This window comes from Cynocephalus volans, chromosome 14 (assembly GCF_027409185.1).
Source record: "Cynocephalus volans isolate mCynVol1 chromosome 14, mCynVol1.pri, whole genome shotgun sequence".
Lineage (NCBI taxonomy): Eukaryota > Metazoa > Chordata > Mammalia > Dermoptera > Cynocephalidae > Cynocephalus > Cynocephalus volans.
Window position 1 is genome coordinate 23,186,768 of NC_084473.1, and position 22,691 is coordinate 23,209,458.

Sequence of the window (22,691 nt, forward strand, 5' to 3'; positions counted from 1 at the left end):
TGAAAGTCATAGCTAAGCAAACAAAAATCGAAGCCAGACTACCAGAAAATTTTTCAAAACACAGATCCATAACACCAAGGTCAAGGGTTCAGATCTCCATACCAGCCAGCTGCCAAAAAAAAAAACAAAAACAGACATCCAACTAAGGGCTTGTGTCAAGAATATATAGACTACAACACAGTAAGACATCCAATCTGATTTCTTTAAAAAAAAAAACGGTAAAAGATTTTAACAGACATTTCACAAAAGAAAATATACAAACGGGCAATAAGTACATACAAAGATGCTTAATACTATTAGTCATCAGAAGAATGTAAATTAATTCCACTACTATACACCCATTAGAATGGTTAAAGTTAAGAGAGTAACAATACCAAGTGTTGACAAGGATGAGGAGCAACTGAAATTATCATGTCACAGGAACATAAAATGGTACAACCATTTTGGAAAGAAGTATGGTGTTACCTTATAAATCGAAACATACATTTACCACAGGACCCAGCCATTCCTCTCTTAGGTAATTTAACCAATAGAAAGGAAAATGTGTCCACACAAAAATGTGTATACAAATTTTCCTAACAGCATCATCAAAACAGCCAAAAATAGAAGCAAACCAAATCTCCATCAGATGGTGAATTAGCAAATCAATAAATTTTCGTAAACACACACACATCAAGGACTACTACTGAGGAATGAAAAGGAATGAAATGTTAGTATACATGACATGGTGAAATTTCAAAACATTATGCTAACTCAGGATTTGACAACTTTTTCTGTAAAGGGCCAGATAGTAAATGCCTTAATCAATATGATCTCTGACACAACTACTCAACTCTGCTCTTGTAGCACAAAAGCAACTCCAGAGTTAAGAAATGAGCATGGCTATGTTCCAACATAACTCACTTACAAAAACAGGGAGAGGGCTGGATTTGGCCCACAAGCTGTGGTTTGCTGACTCCTGTGCTATGTGAAAAAAGTGTTTTTCAAGGACACAGATTACATTTTAAAATTCTTTGTAAGTCTTATAGCACTTAGCCAAGGGCTAAGGCTAAATACTAAGTCAATGAGTGAAAAAAACCCAACCTAATAAGATTAGGAAAAATTACCTGTGGATCTGATCTTGTCTGCTAGAGCGAACTGGAGCTAATCCATCTATTTCATCAAAAAATATTATAGAAGGTCTCATCAAATATGCCTAGTAAAAAGAAAACAAATGTTATTTATTGTATTAGTTTTCATTTTTAAAATTTAATTACTGTATTTTCTTAATAAGTAATATAAGCAAATGGCACAACATGTAGCAGATATAAAAGAGTTTATCATAAAAAGGAAATCTCCTTGCCACCCCAGTTTCCAACCACAAGGTTTCGTACCAGTAAGCTGTTTTCAATTCATTCATTCTTCCATACACCTCTATACACACACACATGAAAAATGTATTTTTAAACAAAAATCATAGCACATTATACACATTCCCTTTGACATACAGTAGCCTTTTTTATATAACAGTATATCTTAATTAGCTTCCATATTAAATATATAAAGATCTGCCTCGTTCTTTTAACAGCTACATAATGTCCCACTGTATGCATGGGACAGAATTAAACCAGTCTCCTTTGTGTTAACATTTAGGCTGTTTTCAATATTTTCCTATTATCAACAATGCTGTAATAAATAATTGTGTACATTTATCATTTCATATGAATATAAACATATCAATATAATAAATTCTAAAACTGGAACTACTGGCTCAAAAGGCACATGTCATTTCTAATTTAGATATTTGCAAACTGCCTTCCACTGATGTACCAATTTACCCTCTAACCAGCAATATTTAAGGGTGCTCATCAACAATATATTACCAAACTTACTGATCTTTGATATTTTTTTCAGGATACAGAATGTTATCTCAGTTTAGTTTTAATTTTTCTTTCTATTACGAGTGAAGATGAGTGTGTTTTACATCTTTAGTAGCCATTTATATTGCTTTTTCTACGAAATTTCTGTTCATACCATTTGCACGTTACTTCACTGAATCACTGGTATTTTGCTTACTGATTTCTAAGAACTATATATTTATTTTAAGATTAGCCCTCTGTAAAAGAAATGCAAATATTTTTCTGCAAGGGGTATCATTTATCTCTCAGCTTAGTCTATGGTATTGCTATAGTTTGAATATTTGTCCCCTCAAAACTCACATTAAAATTTAACTGCTATTGTGACAGTATTCAAAGGCAGGATCTTTAAGAGGAGTGTAGGTTATGAGGGCTCCACCATCAAGAATGGACTAATGCTGTTATCAAGGGAGTGGGTTATTACTGAAGAAATGGGTTCATCCTAATCTTCTGCGCACTCTCTTTCTCTCCCCTTCTGCCATCTGATGTTTTCTGCCATGTTAGGACACGGCAAGAAGGCCCTGGTCAGATGCTAGCTCCTTGATAATGGACTTCCTAGCCAGCCTTCAGAACTGTGAGCCAATAAATTTCTATTCATTACCAATTACCCAATCTGTGGTATTCTGTTATAGCAGCACAAAATGGACTGACAACACAGGTGTTTTTTTGCCATGCAGAATCTTAAAAAATTTTTTATATATTGGGTCTTTTCTTCCATAGTTGAATACTCCATATTCTGAGATTGTACGTGTTTTCTTCTGGTACTTTCCCAGTGCCATTTTGCTCATTTAAATCTGAGATCTAGTAGGAACTTAATTTAAGATAAATATTAGATTACAAATGAAAAGTTTTTATCATATAATTTGCTATACTTATAAACTAATTTTAAATATATATATATAGTTTGTGTTTACATTAAACTTTGTATACACGTAATCTAAATGTGTACATTATATAGTTTGTGTTTCAAAATTACTTTAAAGCAAATTCTTAGTTCACAGGAAGGTCAGCTTACTAAGAAATGGATATGAATTTTTCCATTTCTCCCTGACTGATAGGATATGTATTAAACTTACAGTGTTTCCAATAATTTGAAATGGAAGACAACTCAACCACAAAATCTGGGTTTCAGGAGAAAAATTAAAAGAACTAGAATTATATAATAAGAGGAATAAAGATCTGATCATTATTTTTATATACATGAAAGAAATAGCTGTTTTCTACAACAATAGCCTCACAGAATTGCAAAAGGAAAATAAAGTATATTATGTGCCAGTCACTGATAAGTACTTCATATACTTCTTCTTAGTGAAATCTCACAGTAATTTGGCGAGATGGGTATTATTTCCCCCATTGTACAGAATAGGCTACTAAAGATCAGCCGCTCTGATTTATTTAAAGTTATAATATGTAATGTTAAAGCCAGATACATAACATTTTTCTTAGACAACATATTGCAGTACTGCCTTTGTTTCATTTAGTGCATAGACTATGTCCTTAATTTAGAAATGTAGAATCTTTCATTTAAAAAAAAAATCATGACTATTAGCAATTTTTTAAAAAAAGAAAGCTAACATTTCAACTACTCCTACCACCAAGAAAACTATGAAACAGAAATAAAATAACCTTAAATAAAAGAAGTAGTAAGATTTATATCACGGTTTTGAACAAAACCAAGAGACATTCCTACCCACAGCATGAACTGACTAAAAAGTATATGTCAAAAAATTTTAAATGAAGTCACTGGACAATATGTCAGCATTCCCAAGCCAATTCTTCCTTTGTCTATCAATGTCATTTTATAGTTATATTTTTCAATTATTAATAAATTCTCTTGAAGCATTCAGGTACATAGAGAGTACTTCAAAAAGTTCATGGAAAATAAAATTAAAAGATAATACAAATCTTTCCAGTGAACTTTTTGAAGACCCCTCATATGTTTGCCTTGACACTAGACACTGAACACCTTGAAGGCAAGAATCTTACCTATTCCTCTTTCTAAATCCGTTATATAGAACATAGCAGTTTTTGATACTAATAATAATTTTAAAATAATATTTGAAGTGCTTTGCCCAATTACAAAGGACTTTTATACACATCAACTCAGTAATGGCTACTCAATAAATGCTTGCTAAAAGCATTTTTTATTTCATGTGAATTTCCTCAGACATAATCAAATATAAGTTGCATTGCTAAATATAAATGGCTTCCTTCACTAACTCAATCAAAACTAAATTTATATCAGGACTAATTTTTATAAGGTACAGGAAAGAACATTTTAAAAGTTACTGTTACAAAAAAAAAAAGTTACTGTTATATATAAATAGTAGAGATAGCCTACATGATATTCACTCACTTCACTCTGCCTTTTAAAAGCATTCACTTATTTCTGAACTCTTCCAAGACTGTATTTACAACTCATGAAAATAAATAACACACTGCTTTGTGAGATTTCTTGCACAGATATTTAACTTTTTAAGTCTGTTCCAGTTCTTCAATTGGATTATAATCTAATGATATATGAGTGTATATTATTTACTGGGTTCTCAAAAGCACCTAACATGATATTTATTGTATACCTGGTAGGCACTTCAATAAATGTTTTATGAATCATCATAAATACTCAAAAGTATTAGTAAAACTGCTATTTGATATCTCTAAAGCATATAATTTCAGATCATTGATCTGAAATTTAGCATACCGATTGGAAAATATACATCCTCATAAACAGTTTACATTTGCAAACTAAACGTATTAAGTATTCTAAAGAAAATATTCTCAAATTAGCTGATTTCTCTTACCTGATCAAAAAGAAGCCTAAGTTGCCTTTCAGATTCACCAACCCACTTGCTCAAACAATCTGCTCCTTTTCTCATAAAAAAAGCCACCTTTTTGTCTCCTTGACTGCATTCATTGGCTAATGCTCTGGCAACCAAGGTTTTACCTGTGCCAGGAGGGCCATAAAACAAACAGCCCCTAGAGGAATAAAGAATCGAGAAAACCACATTGTTACCACCACCACTGGTAACCAATTTAAAAGGATGTCCTTCCCTCCCATATAGTTTTGTACTAGTGTATATTGTCATTGTTAGATATGATAAAGCTTTTTCTAGTACACAGACAAAAGTTTCACCTCTCTGACTCCTCAAAGCAGCAAGCTTTGGTAGGCAAGAAATAATTAAAGTACAGAGTAATTTGGCAAAATATACTGAAATTTTAAATGTATTTCTCTGTGACCGAGAACTTTCATATGAACTTTCATATCTTAGAATATATCATATACAAATACTCAAGAGAATGTATAAAGATAGATTTAAATAAGTGTTCAATAGATCATGGTTTCTAACCATAAAAAAATGAAAAAAGAAATGCTATTTAATAAATAAGGAACAATTAAATGCACTATTACCTCTATAAAATAAAATAACAGTAAGTTGTCAAAAAGAACAATACATTACTGATACAGTCAGGTATCTAAAATATACTGTAGATTGAAAAACAAAAAGTTACACAAGGGTATTGAATAATTTAATTTATATTAAATATTTATATGGCATAATACGGGCAAAATATAAAATTAATATATACATAAAAGAAACCTGCAAAGAATATACAAAATTGTTCAACCCTGAGGAATAGTATTACCTTGCAGGGGGAGAGAGTTTCATAGTACACTTTCTGCTTATAACTCTGTTTTAAGTTTCTCTAAAGGCTACACTACTTTAATAGCTTTGAAAAAAGTAATGATATTTAAAATGCAAGTTAAGTCATATAAAAGACAGGACTGGCCATTTAGCTCAGTTTGTTAGAGCATGGTGTTGATAATACCAAGGTCCAGGGGGTTCAATCCCTGTACAAGCCAGCTGTAAAAAAAAAAAAAAATCTCATAAAAGACATATAAACTATTATTTTGATTTTACAAAGCCACTATAGAATTATAGGCCAACTTTTAAATCCACTCAAATAGATGAAACTTTAACAAGATTTTCCATATCCTTAAACACATGGAAAGTAAATCAGAACCAAACCTGAATAAAAAGTGCCTCCTCAATAAAAATAGACATTTATCAGTTTAAATCTAACAGTATACATGTATACCTTCAGAATATTTTATTCTGTCCAATCTCCTTTAACATAACTTCTCAGCCTTTTCTAGTAGTTCACTAGCTAGCCACCTCATGATCAGACACAATCTAATCATAAAAATAATCAAGCTTACCCTATTTCAAAAATACCACATTGTCAAGTCATAGAAACACTTTTAATGGAATTGTCCTTCCAAAACTAGACAACATATAGCATCAAACTTGATGCTGTTAGGAAGCCAAATTCAGAAAAATCTATTTGGGCAATCCAGTTGTATATTCAGGGCCTGCAAAAAGAATCTCATCTATGCCTAACTCCAAAATCCTGAAATGTAAACTTCAAGAACATTCTTAGTTCCACAGCCTCTGAGCCATAAATAATAAAATTTTATTCCTAATTGTCATTGCTAGAATACATCAAATTATATATTATAATATTTATATATTATATACAGCATAGCATATATAATGTGTAACATATATGTGTTAATATATATTATATTATAAATACATATATTTCATATATATTTACAATCCTTTACTAATTAATTAAAATTTGATAAATTAACAGTAAGAACAATAATAAACATCAAAGATATTACTTACCTTGGAGGCTGAATTTTAAATTTTTCAAAAATTTCTGGATATAAAAGTGGAAATACTACCATTTCCTTTAGTGCATGAATATGATGGCTCAATCCACCTATGCTATCAAACCGCACCTTGGAAAAAAGGGGAAAAGTTTAAAATAAAATAATTTTATGTGTTTTATTTATAGAATTTTTAAAATTTATGAAATAGTCTTATGATTCAGAAATGCATGCCTTCAGCAGAAGCTTTTGAACAGAACAACAAATCAGTGTAGAAAAAAAAAGTCAGCATCAAAATTCAAGCTTATTTCAGTTCAGGCAAATATAACATCCATTCTTTCATCTAGGAACTCAGGACCAGGATTAATGCCCAACCTAAAACTTTAATGGGTATCTAAAGAAATGTTATATTTATACTCTAACAGTTTAAATCCCTTTCAAAGTATTACATATCACATGAATTCTCAGCAGGGGCAATACTATACCCAAGGGGGCAATTGGTTTTGTGGCAGGGCAAGAAAATCTTAGCTATTACAATTGTTTGTGGCCTTCCAAAGCTCATCCTTTACTGACAAAATCTTATTCTTTAATATTTAATTTCTTTAATTAGGGAGAACTTTCATTTTTCTCCTTACAGGACAACAATGAAAAATGGTTTGAGAAACACTAATGTATCACAGAAGCAACAAAGATTATTCCTCCCACCCATAATAGTTTAAATAGCTAAAAGACTATATAAAGAAAAAAGTGTATAGAAAAAAAGGCTTGAAAGAAATTTTGCCAAAATATTAACAGTTGTTGCCTCTGACTATTAGACTACAGGAGATGTCTTTCTCTGCTTCTTTATTCTGTTATGGTATTTGAAAATGTTTTACAATGAATATATTACTATGATAGAAAAACTTAAGTAAACTAGAAAAATAAAAACAGAGGTTAAATAACAGAAAAATTCTAAGAAAAGCTAAATTTTCTTGTATATGATATCAAATTTTCAAGAAATAGTTACTCTAATTGATTGGCAGAAACATCTAAAGTTAACTAGATTCAAAAGACTAAGATCCTGGTAAACAAAGCATTAGGTAATGCCCTCTGAGAAAATGTACTATTAGAAACGGGAGTATTGGCATACTCAATACTCTGAAATTTCCTTAGGCCTTCATTAATAACATAAGATAAATATTTTCCTCTATGACTTCAGATAGGAGATAGTTAAAATTCATCTTCAAATATATATGCAAATCTCTCATATGAAAGTCTGTTAAATTATGGTATATAGATTTATGGGAACAAAAAAATGTATATCGAATAAGTTCCTGCTTATGCAATAAACTTATTCCAAAGTATCCCTCAAGATAAGATATTACTAACAGTAAGAAAGAATCTACCATGTCCTCTGAATTTTGTGTCTCTTTTCATGCTACATACTTTCCCTGGGTACAAGCATCATTTTCCATAGCAACATCAATAATCTTTAAATTGATAACCCACATATGAATTTCTAGCCCAGATAGTTCTCCTTAATGCCAAACCTAAACAACCAATTGCCTACAAGTTACTTTCATTTGTGGTATACCACAGCTACCTAAAACATGTCCACAACTAATTAAATCCTCTTCCCACCTCAAACACTTTGTCCTCCTCTTAGTTTCCTACTTCAGATAATGGAACCATCCATATGCATCCGATACATCCATTATTCAGTTAGCCACCTAAGCCAGAAACCTGGGTAATACCCTCAATTTGTTTCTCTTCCTCATTCCCCAAAAGCAATTAATTCACCAAATTCTGTCATATGTGAATTCAATCCTCAACTCTCTCAAATCCATCTACTTTATACTGTTATCCTACTTTCTACCATGACTATTATTCCAATTACTAGATTACAATGACATCCAAACCAGTCTCCCTAATGCCAGTTTTACTACCCCCAAAATTCATTAACTACATTATAGCCAGAGTGACCTACCTAAAACGTAAATTTGATCATTCAACTTAGCAGTTTCAACAACAGCCCATTGCTTATCATGGTTTACGGGGCTTTGCCCCTTATAAACTTCTCAGCCTCATTTCCTACCTGTTATACAAGGATTCTTCAAAAAGTTTATGTAAAAATAGAATTAAAAGAGATTATGAATCTTTCCATGAACTTTCTGAATTACCCTCATGTATTCCAGTAACACTGAAATGGAAAAACCTGGCTACGTACTACATGTGACCCGGTTTCTTAGGTTCCAAAACACATACATCAAAACATTAATACTGTTCATACCTGAAATTTTTACTTTTATTATGTGTTGCTTTAGAAACAAGAAAAAACTTTTTTTAAAGGTACTTCTAGAAAAACATCTACAAAACTTACTGACTTATCAATGTTCATTGGATCAACATCAGCCAAGCTTGCACCCACTTTCACTCGTTCTCGGAGAATACCACTAGCTAAGTCTTCTGCTCTGAAGTTCATAGGCAAACATCTGAAATTTATAAAAATCCAAGTAAATTGCATTAAAATTTCACATTTTTAATGTCAAAATAAATTTAAATCTTGGACACATTTTCTTCTTTCTTTATCTCATAAGCCAGAAAATAATATCAAAGGATTTCATATTTTTTAACTACATTTCCTAAATTCTTTTCAACTAACCAAAAATAAAGTTATTTCACTAGATAAAGCAAACATGATCATTGATCTATTTACCCAAACAGCACAATCTATTCCAATTTAGGGAAATGTCTTAATATACCTGATAGCCTATATTATACAACTATAAAATAAAAACAGATCTATACTTATTACAAATACAGCTCTTACATGAAATCAGGCTTTATTATAATATTTAAATTTAACCTCAGATATTACATGGTTATGTTCATTTGGTCTAAACGATTGAAAAAAATTCTTTCCCTTTTGTTCAAAGGAAACCAATTCTAGATCACATCTTGAGAACTAAGCTTTATCTTTTGTGTAACTACCTTAAGAGAGATCTCTAGCTACCTAAAATCCTATACTACTTTATTTAATTTTATTATCACCTAAGTAAATACAACCTAATTCCTCTTCTAACCTTGAAAAAACACCAAAAGATGACATAAACAGCCTCAAAAAAGTACAGCTTCTATAATGAATGTAATTTCACTAACATTTCTGAATCCTAAATCTGCCTTAAAAATATACTCTCGAAGGAGGTTATCAGAATAGTTCAGATTAAATAGACATTAAATTATTTTATTTAAACTTAGATTTTTCTCTTACGTTTTCTTTCCTTCGTCCACAAGGAATTCTTTTTTAGAATTAAATCTACACCAACACAAACTCATTTCCAAGATGTGCTAACTGAAAACTTGATATTTCTAAAATAAATATATAATGCCAAATTATAGAAATGCTTTGCTAAATGTAAATTTTCTAAATATAATTTATCTTTATTACTATAAATATAAGCTAGAAAATTAACCCAATTTTTAAAAATAAATTATAATTTCACTTCAGTTATTTACTAGACAAATACAGATTTTCTCCTCCAGTGAAAATTCTTTGAGATTTTAGAGAACCATGTAGTAATCAGTCATTTAGCCTAGTTAGGCAAAGACCACCAGAGGCACTCATTTAACCAACAACAAAAACAAAATAATTTTTTCCAGTAAAAATCCAAGGGCTCCTGAGATAATTCTATTAGAAACCATATCTTATTCAGAGTGCTATATTATAATCATTAAAAGCACCTAAAATCAGCTTCATTACATGGATTTGAATTAGAGGGGAGGTACAGAGGAAAAGACAGATGCTGCCATATAGGCTGGCCTCTTCCCCTTGGCTCTCCTTCCTTTAGGTGTTCACACTTTATTACATGTACTTACAGTCTAAGTAATTTAGGGGAAAATTCCCAAGGTTAGATTTCTATTGCTAGAATTACTAAGCAGAAACCAAGTCAATGCATCACTCTAGTCTAAAATAGCTTTCGAATACCAATATTTGCAAAATTCCAGTATAGATTTAAAATAACTCATTCAAAAAAATAAAGAAAACTGTTCTTCCTATTTTCTACCATGGAAGTAACACTAAAAAATTTACTAACCTATTTCTTGCTCTTGCCATGCTCTTTGATTTTCTTCTTTCAAAGCGTTCTTCATCAGAAGAAGTTGTGTCACTACTATGAATGGCATGCTTTTTTCTCCTATATTTAAAGAGAATAAAATCCTTAAAACCATTATAGTAGCAAATGGTTTTTAAAAACACATTGTAAGCATCAAATATACAATTAGCTCAGTAGAAAATGCACTGAGCAAACATTTAACATCTTTGCCCTCACTCTTTCCCTGCCGCTGCCGAGCAGCAAGGAGCTCAGGTGCATTCAAGATTTGGCTTCATCCATAAACCACTGTCATGGCTGAGGAGGGAATTGCTGCTGGAGGTGAAATGGATGTTAATACTGCTTTTCAAGAGATGCTGAAGGTTGCCCTCATCCATGAAGCTGCCAAAGCCTTACAAAAGGGCCAAACCCATCTCTGTGTGATTGCATCCAACTGTGATGAGCCTATGTACGTCAAGTTGGCAGAAACTCTTTGTGCTGAACACCAAATCAGCTTAATTAAGATTGATACAAGAAACCAGGGGAATGGGTAGGCCTCTGTAAAACTGGCAGGGAAAACCTTGTAAAGTGGTTGGTAGTAGTTAAGGACCATGGCAAAGAATCTTATACCAAGGATGTCATCAAAGAGTACTTCAAGTGCAAGAAATGAACAAAAAAAAAATTTTGGCTCATATTGGGAAACAAAATAAATAACACAGCACTGCACTATAAACCCAAAATATGAAATAAATATACATAAGTCCTTACTGAAAACACAAATGAGTGAATAAAACTTTTAAATGGGGAAAAGAATCCACTTCCCTACAAAAGAGTTCCAAGTAGTATATGTAGATACTCCCTCCTCCAGGAGATGGAGCTTACTTTCCAAACCCTTAAAGGTATGCTAGTCAAGGAAAACAAGGAAAGACTGAAAAACTGTCACAGATCAAAGGGGACATGACGACTAAATGCAAAGTGGTATCCTGGATTAGATTCTGCAGCAGAAAAGTACATTAATGGAAAAACTGGTGAAATCCAAATAAAGTCTGAAGTTTGGTAAGTAGTAATGTGCCAGTGTCAGTTCTTAGTTTTCATTAATGTATCCCAATAATACGGTAAGATGCTAACAATGGTGTAAAATGCGTAAGAGATATACAGGAACTCTCTGTACTATTTTTGCAACTTTTCAGCAAAGCTTAAATTATTGCAAAATAAAAAGTCCGTTTAAAAAAATTTAGAACATTTGCTCTTCAAAAGGCATCATTATGAAAATAAATGGCAAGTCATAGCACAGGAGAAGTACTCACAACATACATATCCAACAATGGATTTTTTTTGTTTTGTTTTGTTTTGCTGGGGGGAGGCAGCTGACCAGTATCTGACAATGGATTTGTATCTATCATATGTAAATAACTCTGAAAACTCAATAATAAGAAGGTAAAAACTTGATCTTAAAATAGGCAAAAAAGCAGCAAGGTATAGGACAGCACACAGCATATTTCGTGTAAAAAGAAGGAATAACATTGGTATTTGCGTGTGTATGCACACACGCCTGTAACAATATTCTTTAAGGTTATACAAACTAATAACAATGTTATTGCAAGAGAGTGAGAGATTACTAAGGATAGAAAAAAGCTTTTTCATGTTCATTTTTTAATTTTTGTCTTTGAGCATGGGGAATATATTACTGTGGTATAATATCAAATATATTTGGTCTTCTTTGTCCTCTATACCCCCTTCTTTGTACAGAACTCCTAAAACTCTTGGAATTTCCTGACTGTTAGGAGTGCCTTGTATTAGTCATTCAGGAGACCCTTTTTGATCATACCAGAGTTTATCCTAATGAGGTGACTCAGGGCAGGGACCCTAGACTGCCTCACCATTAGGCCAGTTACCAGAAAGACCAAGTAATTAGAGGGTTAGAACTTTCTTCCCTTCCCATCAACCTCAAGGAAGAGGGGTGAGGTTGCTGGAGATTAAGCTCTACAAAAACTCTTGAACAACGAAATATGATGAGCTTCTAGGTTGGTGAACACAATGAGGTGCTTACAGGATGGCACACCCAGAGAGGGCATGGAAATTCTACACACCCCCAACTCCTCCCAGATACCTTGACCTATGAATCTCTTCCATCTGGCTGTTCTTGACTTGTATGCTTTATAATAAACCGGTAAAGTAAACTGGTAAAACAAAGTGTTTCCCTGAGTTCTGTGAGCAGTTTTAGCAAATCATCAAACCTGAGGAGAGAGTTGTATGGACCCCCAATTTATACCCAGTCAGTCAGAAGTACAGAAGGCCTGGATTTGTGTTTGGCATCTGGACAGAGGGGCAGTCTTGTGGGACTGAGCCCTAAATTTTGGGATCTGATGCTAATTCCAGGTAAATGGTGTCAGAACTGAATTGAATTGAATTACTGGCCACCCAGCTGGTGTCCAAAGAGTTGGAAAATCGTTCGGTGTGAAAAACCCCACACATTTGCTGTCAGAAGTGTTGCATGAGTAGAGAAACAATGTTTCTCAGAATTACCTTTTCAGAAAATAAAATAAAAAAGATAAAGTTTTAAAAACAGAAAACTTCCTTTGTTCCTACATGTAAAAGAAAGGACAACAGGAAAAAAAAAGTATCAAAGACAAACTGAACAAATGTTTCAAATGAAAGCAAGGTAGGTCACTTAGATTCAACTCTACTAAGAGACCAGAGAGCTTTGTAGCTTTAGAAAAGGTAATTGCTATTAGCTTCTAAGTAAAGAAAGAATGAAAGATTCAATTAGTCCCTCCCTCACAGATGCAAATATTTCCTGCTTTCAAAAACAAACAAAACTTACCTGATATGGCTTCGTCTTGCTGGAGACCTATGAATATCAAACAGTGTGTTTTCCCTCTTTTTTTGATGAGCTGGTACTAAAAGAAAAAATAAACTGATAAATTAATATATTAAAGGAGCAGAAGTTAACTTTCTGAATAGAACCTAATCATGTGACTTCAAGTTCCAAACTTTGTCTGGAAGCACAGCAAAAATAAAAATTTTGTAGTAATAATATTAAGTTGCAAATAATCACTCTACAGATGTTATTTTGTATCTGTGTTAGACAAAGATTTCTTAGATACCAAAAAGACAATCCACTAAAAAAAAATTTTGTATAAACCAGAGTTCATCAAAATTACAAACTTCTGCTCTTCAAAAGACACTATTAAGAAAATAAAAAGACAAGCCACAGACTTAGAGAAAATATTTGCAAATCATATATCTGTTAAAGGTCTAATATCCAGAATATATGAGGAATCTCAAAACTCAACAACACAAATGAAAATATGGTCAAGAGCTTTGAACACTTTACCAAATACATACCATTAGCAAATAAGCACATGAAAAGATGTTTAACACAAGTAGGAAAATGCAAACTAAAACTATAATAAATACCTTTTTAAAATTAATTAAATAGACTGACCATAGAAGTCTATCCTCTACCTGCAGGATAAATAGATCTCAGTACTGGCACAAAAACAAACTTTGTACAAATAGAAATATCAATTATTGTTTACACATCAGCTCAATCAAGCTAAAAACAGATATAAATAGGAATAACTGAGAGAAATACCTCAAAATCTCCAAAAAAGTTGCAACTGGAACTCTCATACACTCTCAGTGAAAATGGTACAATCAGTTTGGAAAACAGTTTGGCAATTTCTTAAAAAGCTAAACATACACCTAATCATAAAATCCAGCCATTCCACTCCAAGGTATTTACTAGAAAAATGAAAACATATGTACACACAAAGACCTGCACGTGAATGTTCATAACAACTTCATTTGAAATAGACAAAAACTGGAAACAATCCTAATATTCATTCATGAATGAATAAACAAATTATGATGTATCCATACAACGAATGGAACCTACTCAGCAATAAAAAGGAACACACTGTCATTACTTTCAACAACATGGATAAGTCTTACAATAATTATGCTGAGTGAAAGAGTCAACCAAAAAAGGACTACATATTGTATGATTCCATTTATATCAAATTAGAGAAAATGTAAAATAATTTATGGTGACACAAAGCAGATCAGATCAGTTGCTGCCTGATCTGATTGGAATGGGGGAGGCACAGAGGGGTGCGAGTAAATTCCAAATAGGCATGAGGAAATATGGGAGGTTGATGAACATGTTCATTGTCTTGATTGTGTGACAGTTTCATAGATATACATATATTTCAAGACTTGCCAAATTGTAGACTATAAATATGTGTAACAGACTATATTTCAATTATACCTCAATAAAACTCTCTTTAAAAAAACAAAATCTAGAACAATGGTTCCCAACCTTTTTTCTGCCATAACACACCTCCTCCATTAGTCACAGAGATATCCGTGACAGTGACTCATACTGGAGTTGAGGGATGTTAGCATATTTGGGCCAGCTTCTAGTGAGATACCTCTGATACATTCTCTCCAGAGAATCAATCACTGTTTTAGAGTATAATATTTTCAGTAAGATCTAGGTTCTTCCTTGAAAATGTTATGCTAAGTGAAAGAAACCAGACAAAAAGTCATATATAGGCAAATCTATAGAGACAGAAAGTAGATTAGTGGTTGCCAAGAGCTGTGGAGGAGGGAGAGGAAGAAGAGGAAGAGGAAGGAGTGCAAGTAATTAAATGTTTTGAAATTAGATAGTGGTAATGACTGCACAATCTTGTAAATATACTATAAAACACTGAGTTGTACATACTAAAATGGTGAATTTCATGGTACATGAATTATATCTCAGTTAAAAAAAAATTAGAGGGGATCAATAGTGATTGAATTTTCCAAGAGCTGGAAAAGGGTTAACAAAACAGTGCCTGTGGAGCTATTTGTCATTAAATTTTGTAGCAGTAAGATAAACTTTTAACTTTTTCCTTCTCAAAAAAAAAAAAAAAAAAAACCAACAACAACTAGCTATTGACCAAGGTGCAGCTGTGTACCACTTTTGTAACCTCAGGTAAATTACTTAATCTCTTGGACCACTGAGATAGTTGCCCTAAAGAAGAGCTGTAAATGAAAGTGCTCTATAAACTACACAGTGATACAAAAGCATGAGCAGTCTTTATCACTAAAAATAAGCTTCTATAAATAAAATGTATAAGAGTACTTCAAAAAGTTCGTGGAAATATTTGTATTGTCTTTCAAGACTTTTTTTCCACGAACTTTTTGAAGTACCCTTGTACATGTGATATATAATTCAATGTTACTACCATGTACTTTAAATTCTTTCAGTTGTGTGTCATGCATTGAAGTATATATAGGAAAAGATATATGAAACCTACAAGAGATTCCATTCTTTTAAATTTAGCAATAATAATTTATTAAAAGGGGTACAACAGAGTAAGCTACTCAACTACAAAACGGAAAGAAGTTATTTAGAGTTGCCTACCTATTGGAGGTGCTTGGTATCGATCCACTGTTTTTCTCTGTCTCAAGTTATATGGTCTATCATTCTCTTCTCCTTCTGCCTCTTCAACTTCTATATCTCCATCTTCCTCTTGAGATTCTAGTTTTCCCATACAAAAAGGAAAAGAAAAAAAAACAAACAAACACTATTTTAACCCACAAGGATTGATCCACTCTAGAACTGAATATGTACACTTATCCATTACTCTTTCTACACAGGTGACACGTAAAAGTGTCAACATTTTATAATACAACGTAAATGAATATAATTAAAAATCAACCTAGATAGATGTTAAAAGAAGATGCTTTTCCAGGGCTGGACCATGGCTCACTTGGGAGAGTGTGGTGCTGATAACACCAAGGCCACGGGTTTGGATCACTATATAGGGATGGCTGGTTTGCTCACTTGGGAGAGCATGGTGCTGACAACACCAAGTCAAGGGTTAAGATCCCCTTACCAGTCATCCTTAAAAAAAAAAAAAGAAGATGCTTTTCCTACTAATGATTAATACAGTTCTCTGCTAAATAAGCCACTGTGATCAGATGTGACCTCTTGATTTACTTAGGAACTTTTGATCTCTTTGGTCATACAAAACAATAAGAGAAGATAACTTAGAATTTTACCAAACTACAGCAAACTTCAATCTATGCCCAGTTAACCACTAAGTTTAGTATTCAAATACCGCTTGGTAATTCAAAAAAATATCCTTACAAGGTAATTACTAATGTTACAGCAAGAGCAATTTTTGTTGGCAATACTCTATAATGGTTTGATAAGCCTACTGACAACAGTTAAGCATGGATTAGTTACATTGTGGGAGGATGGTACCGGCAGAAATTGGGAGAGAGGATGAAACAGACTTCTGAGGTGTCAGTAATAGTTTATTTCTTGATATGAGTGATCACTTCATGATAATTCATCTAGCTGTACACTTAAAAAAAAAATTATAATGTACATAAATCCTAAATGTATTCTTAAAAAGTGGTTTGGCTATAGCAATGATGTGTTATCTATTAACAGTTAAAAGTCTGATGAAAATTTATAGGAATATGAGCCCCAAATGTGATATACAGAGGTGCTTCAAAAAGTTCACAGAAAAAAGAAACTGAAAGATGATACAGGGCTGGCCGGTTAGCTAAGTTGGTTAGAGCACAGTGTTATAGCACCAAGGTCAAAGGTTCAGATCCCCGTACTGGCCAGCCACCAAAAAAAAAAAAAAGAAGAAGAAGAAATAAGAAAGATAATACAAATCTTTCCACGAACTTTTTGAAGACCCCTCATATTTAACGATTAACTTTTTAACCACAAGAATTATCAGTATAACACATTCATTATGAGCACAAGAAAAAATTTTAAAGCTGCCAGTGATACTTAGGGAAGTAGAAGACTAAAACTGCAAAGGACATTACATTTCACTCATGACATCTGAAAGCTTATTTCAAGTTTTGAAAATTCTTTATTGTTACATTGTAAAGAAAATCAGCAAATACAATATTATTTATCTAAAAATACTATAAGATACTTGCATCCAAATAAGTTTTCTAAACCATTCAAAAAATTACTTTTAAAATTTTTTTATACGATAACACACTATTTATTATGGGCAAAAATTCTATACATGACATATCTATTTTGGCAACTCTACAAAGGTGTTCAGTTCACAAAAAGGCAAAAATCACATCATAAATCTGTCTCACCTATACTGATTTTCTCCAAAGGAAGCAATATAGAGGTTCTAGCTGTAACAACAACAATATTTGCTCAATAAAGTAACTTCATTAGAAATATCAGCTCTTCAAAACTGGCTAATATAATATTAATTTGAGAATTTGAGAAACAAGTGCATTCTTCTTCATCTAAGCTACACAAATAGTGGGAACTAGTGAGATTCCCTTGTAAAACTACTAATCTGCATTTACAATACACCAAATATTCTGAAAATCTATTTCAATAAAGATTACTGCCTACAGAATTAAATCCTATAGGTGTACTGGTCATCAATTTATAATCCATAGGGCCAATGTGCTTTCATCATGTTCCCAGCTCCAGCCCTACAAATTTGGACTGGGTTCTACCGTTCAGAACCCAGACAGCCCTCGGAAAAGAACACTACAACCCCTTCCACTAAAATTAGCAGTCCGTCTTTATCTAAACTTCACTTATTCCTCAGTCCATAACTAAATTTGAGATGCAAATAAGCAGAGATATACAGACTACGGACAGTAAAATAACCTTCCAGTTAGAAGGTGCCTAAGTACAAAAGAGGCTTCACCTAGCAAGCAAATTAGATGATGGCAAATGCCATACCACATTAGGTCACTTAAGGACTACCAATAGCTACTAATGAAATATATTACACAATGTATAATGTACAGTTAAAAGCTTTAAGGAAATGAAAACTCAGAAGCCAAATAATTTGTTATTTCAAATTATACAATAGAGACCTCAAAAGCCAAAAATTACCCATCTGGCAATATTATATATACATTACTTACATATATTATTTTTCTTCCCTCCCACCTGAACTTTCTAGTATGTATGTATGTACGTATCTATGTATTTATTTATTTTTATTTTTATTTTTATTTTAAAAGATGACTTGATATGGGGATCTTAACCCTTGCATAGTGTTGTCAACACCATGCTCACCCAGTAAGCTAACCAGCCATCCTTATATGGGATCCAAACCCTTGGCCTTGGTGTTATCAGCACCACACTCTCCCGAGTGAGCCACAGGCCAGCCCTCTAGTATGTATTTAATAAGGTATTTTACAAACCTTCTTCTTCACCCTCAGTAGAAACTTCATGATGATTTTGTATCCCATAACTATTTCTTCTCAGTGACTTTCTTCGCCTTTTCACTCTTGAATACATATCCATATTTTCCTTTCAAAGAGAGAAATCTGTCATATATTAACATGGCATTTATTCTCCACTATAAATAACTTCAACCCAATGTGACATGCCTGCTCAATAAAATTTATTGAGCACCTATTTGCAAGGCACATATTTGTGAAAATGGAGCTTCCTGAACTCAATAAATGAAGAGACAAAATGAAAAAACATATAACATAAAATATTTAAAAATTAAAAACATACAATGTCAACACACTTACTCCCTCAAGCAAATTATAGCCTAGTAGGAGGAAATAAGACAAGTCACAAGTAATAATAAAACAAAGTAAAACAAGTGAAATGCCATGAAGAGAAGTACAAAGTACTCTAGAACTCAAAGAAAAGACCCTCTCCTCTTGATATAAGATAGGGGGAAGGGATGCAGCATTTGAAATGAACCTTGAAACAAAGGTAGGACTGCATTAAAAGAAGTAAAAGACATGGGAACAAGAATGACTTGTTTATTTTGGGGCAATGGTGTGTGAGAAGATAAAGTTGAAGCCAAATTATAAAGGTCAAGGTATTTTTAATTAATTCAGTACACAATAAAAAGCCATTAAAGGTTCAAATCAGAAGAGTGACAGAATCAGAAGTGCACGTTAATATGACTCATCTGGAGAATTATATTAAGTGAAACAAGTCAGGCACAGAAAGAGAAATACCACATGTTCTCACTTATTGGTGGGAGCTAAAAATTAATATATAAATTCACACACACACAAACCGGGGGGGGGAAGAAGATATAACAACCACAATTACTTGAAGTTGATACGACAAGCAAACAGAAAGGACATTGTTGGGGGGGAGGGGGGAGGGAGAAGGGAGGGAGGTTTTGGTGATGGGGAGCAATAATCAGCCACAATGTATATCGACAAAATAAAATTAAAAAAAAAAGATGACTCATCTGGCTGGCAAAAGTGCGCAGGGTCTTTTTTGGAAGGTTGTGGTAAGAGGGGAGTGGATAAAAGAAGAAAGCAAGCAATAAAATCCCAAACTAAGTTGGAAATGAAGAGGAAGGAACAATTATGTTAATTCAAAAACAAAAAAATCAAACTGCTGCTCATTTTTCCTTAAATTCCTCAATCAAAATAAAAAATATCTGCAAAGGTTGCTACAGTTAATATACTCACAAATTCTGTATCTGTCCACATTCGAAGTCGTTCTACTTCTCCTGATCGACGGTTCCGTCTGATGTTGATGTTGTCCATTTCCTGTAGTACAGCCTCAGCAGTACTACAACCAAATAAAACCAGGGTTTAGACAATGGTGGGACCATGCACTTGTGTCATACACATAAAAGAGCTCTTCATCAAAGTATAATTATGCACATAACATACCAATTAAATATCTCTTTCATAACCGGCATCTACCAGAAGACAATGCCTTATAAAAAAGATGGAACCAGAACATCTTCTACCTTAATATATTTATTAAAATAAAATCTAAAAAAATAAGGCTTTTGTTCATGAGATTCCAAATTAATAGGACTGGCCGGTTAGCTCAGTTGGTTAGAGCTCAGCCTTAAACTCAAGGTCACAGGTTCAGATTCCTTACCAGCCAGCCACAAAAAAAAAAAAAAAAAAAAAAAAAGTTTCCAAATAAATAAATCCATAATGGAAATAACTACAAATAAATGACTACCAGATCCATTGCACTGAAAAAAATAAATCATAATAACTCAATCTTTTCATTTAAAGGTGGTGTTAAGAACAACATTGTATAGAACAAAAGGATTTGTGAAAAGTTTATTGAAAAAGCTAATATAAGGGTAACTGAACAGATATTTTTAGAAATTAGAGTAGAACACTGACATCCAAGAAACACATGCTAACATCTTAGCAATTTTTATTTTATCTTTTTAACAAAATCTTATATAACTTTTACTGTGTATACACATATGGATCTAAGTGTTTAACAAATAGTAATTTATACCCAAATTTGACAGTACCACTATAGAATATAATTTCCTTTCCTGTCACATACGGTTTATACCGATCTCCCTCTCCAGGGCCATTATAAGGATTAAGCAGGATGATGCATTATCTGAGATGAATAAAATTTTATGGATGTATATACTGAGCTGATGGTCACCTAGGCTTACTCACTAGCTAAGTGAATCGATCCCACAAACCCAGTCTCAAAACACACCTTCGATTCAAAACAACTTCAATTCAATTCCAAATCTTGACAAAGCAAAACTAGTATTTACTATGTATCAATAATGAAACAATGTTGCTTAAAAATTATCAAAAACAGGGGCTGGCCAGTTAACTCAGATGGTTAGAGCATGGCCTTGTAATACCAAGGTCAAAAGTTTTATTCCATACCAGCCAGCCACCCAAAAATAAAAAAGGAAAGAATATTGTCAAAACCACAAATGTTAAATGAGCAAATATCAAAGGACCATAGCAAAGACAGACTAAAATTATTTTTTATATTATCTAACTATGCACAAGAGCTTAAAGGAAAGGAGAAAATTAGTTACTACACAAATTATATTAAATCTACTAAAATGATGTAAAAACTGGCAATCATTGCTAACCATTGTTAATTCAAATTAAGACTTAAAAGAATTGTATTTATTGCTAAGTCAGTGCTTAAGTTATTTTAAAAATATAACCGGCTTAAAAATCTAACAAATGAAACTGCTTACTGCATAAGTATTCATACCTATTTACTAGTTGATCAAATAACAAACTCTGGTTCACGCTTTCAAATCTGTTTTTCCTGGAACGACAACTTTTTCTGACTTCTATGTCACCATTTATACAAGAAAGGTCTCCATCTCCCTTCTTTTCCCCTCGAAGGGGATGGCTTCGAAGGGCTACAAGAAGAGAAATATTTCCGTTTCAAAGTACAGAGTACAAAAAAAAGAAAAGAAAAAAAATCAAAAACATACTCTTAAAAGACTTCGAAAAGTTGAATATAATCTCTTAAATGGCTTCAATATTCAATATTCTAAAATTTCTATAACCACTTTACAATCTTTTTTAATACTTTAAATTATTTCAGTTATACTGATTTTTCTAAGTTTAACAATTAGGTACATTTTTACTATAACTGAAATCTAGCCATTTCCAACTGTATGCTGAGCATACTATTAAATCACTCTATTTTTCCCAACTTTAATTACTGTAACACCATTATGAGAATTTCAATACTAACCAATTTTATAACAGAATACTCACATAAGCTACTATGTCCGTTTTGTAATGTAGCACCAGGCTGAGAAGTTAACCTAGAACACAATTATATTTAATATGCAAACACATCAACATTTGTTTAGATAAACAAAAAATGCAATACTGCTTGAATTATTTTAATCTTTAAAATGTTAGTAATATTACATTTTTAAGAGTAAAGACAACATTTTTTAACTCTAAATTGGTAATATAACAATAAAATATACTATCTAGTTAAGAGTCATTTTCATTATTTCAAGAAAAGCTTTAATAACAGATTATAAACTGAACTTATTCTGTCATCAACTCCATAAATTAAAATCCCAATGAAATGGCTTATACTTAACATGGACCATAAAATTAACAGAGTACATAAGTAACAGTGGTCACAGACATTAACTATTGTTACTGACTGACAAAATAAAATTCAAACAATGACAAATCTATTCAAACAACAAGTAAGAGGAAAAAACGTACCTGAAAAGCAATATCATTTAATAATTTCTTCAACATTTTTTATTACGCATTTTAAACTAACAAATGAAA

At 32.5% G+C, this 22,691-nt stretch overlaps 1 protein-coding gene and 1 pseudogene across 1 annotated transcript in view; one reads left to right on the plus strand and one right to left on the minus strand.

Annotated features, from left to right (window-relative positions):
* Window positions 1–22,691, minus strand: part of ATAD2B (ATPase family AAA domain containing 2B) — a 166,484-nt gene that overhangs the window by 114,866 nt on the left and 28,927 nt on the right. Inside the window, exons 3-13 of the mRNA XM_063078237.1 lie at window positions 22,152–22,201; window positions 21,634–21,787; window positions 20,094–20,196; window positions 18,846–18,954; window positions 16,051–16,167; window positions 13,462–13,537; window positions 10,644–10,742; window positions 8,930–9,041; window positions 6,587–6,702; window positions 4,697–4,871; window positions 1,107–1,195 (exon numbers count right to left, since the gene is read on the minus strand). Coding sequence (XP_062934307.1) covers window positions 1,107–1,195; window positions 4,697–4,871; window positions 6,587–6,702; window positions 8,930–9,041; window positions 10,644–10,742; window positions 13,462–13,537; window positions 16,051–16,167; window positions 18,846–18,954; window positions 20,094–20,196; window positions 21,634–21,787; window positions 22,152–22,201 — 1,200 coding nt within the window. The remainder of the gene's footprint in view (window positions 1–1,106; window positions 1,196–4,696; window positions 4,872–6,586; window positions 6,703–8,929; window positions 9,042–10,643; window positions 10,743–13,461; window positions 13,538–16,050; window positions 16,168–18,845; window positions 18,955–20,093; window positions 20,197–21,633; window positions 21,788–22,151; window positions 22,202–22,691) is intronic.
* LOC134362873 (small ribosomal subunit protein eS12-like) lies at window positions 10,952–11,307 on the plus strand (annotated as a pseudogene).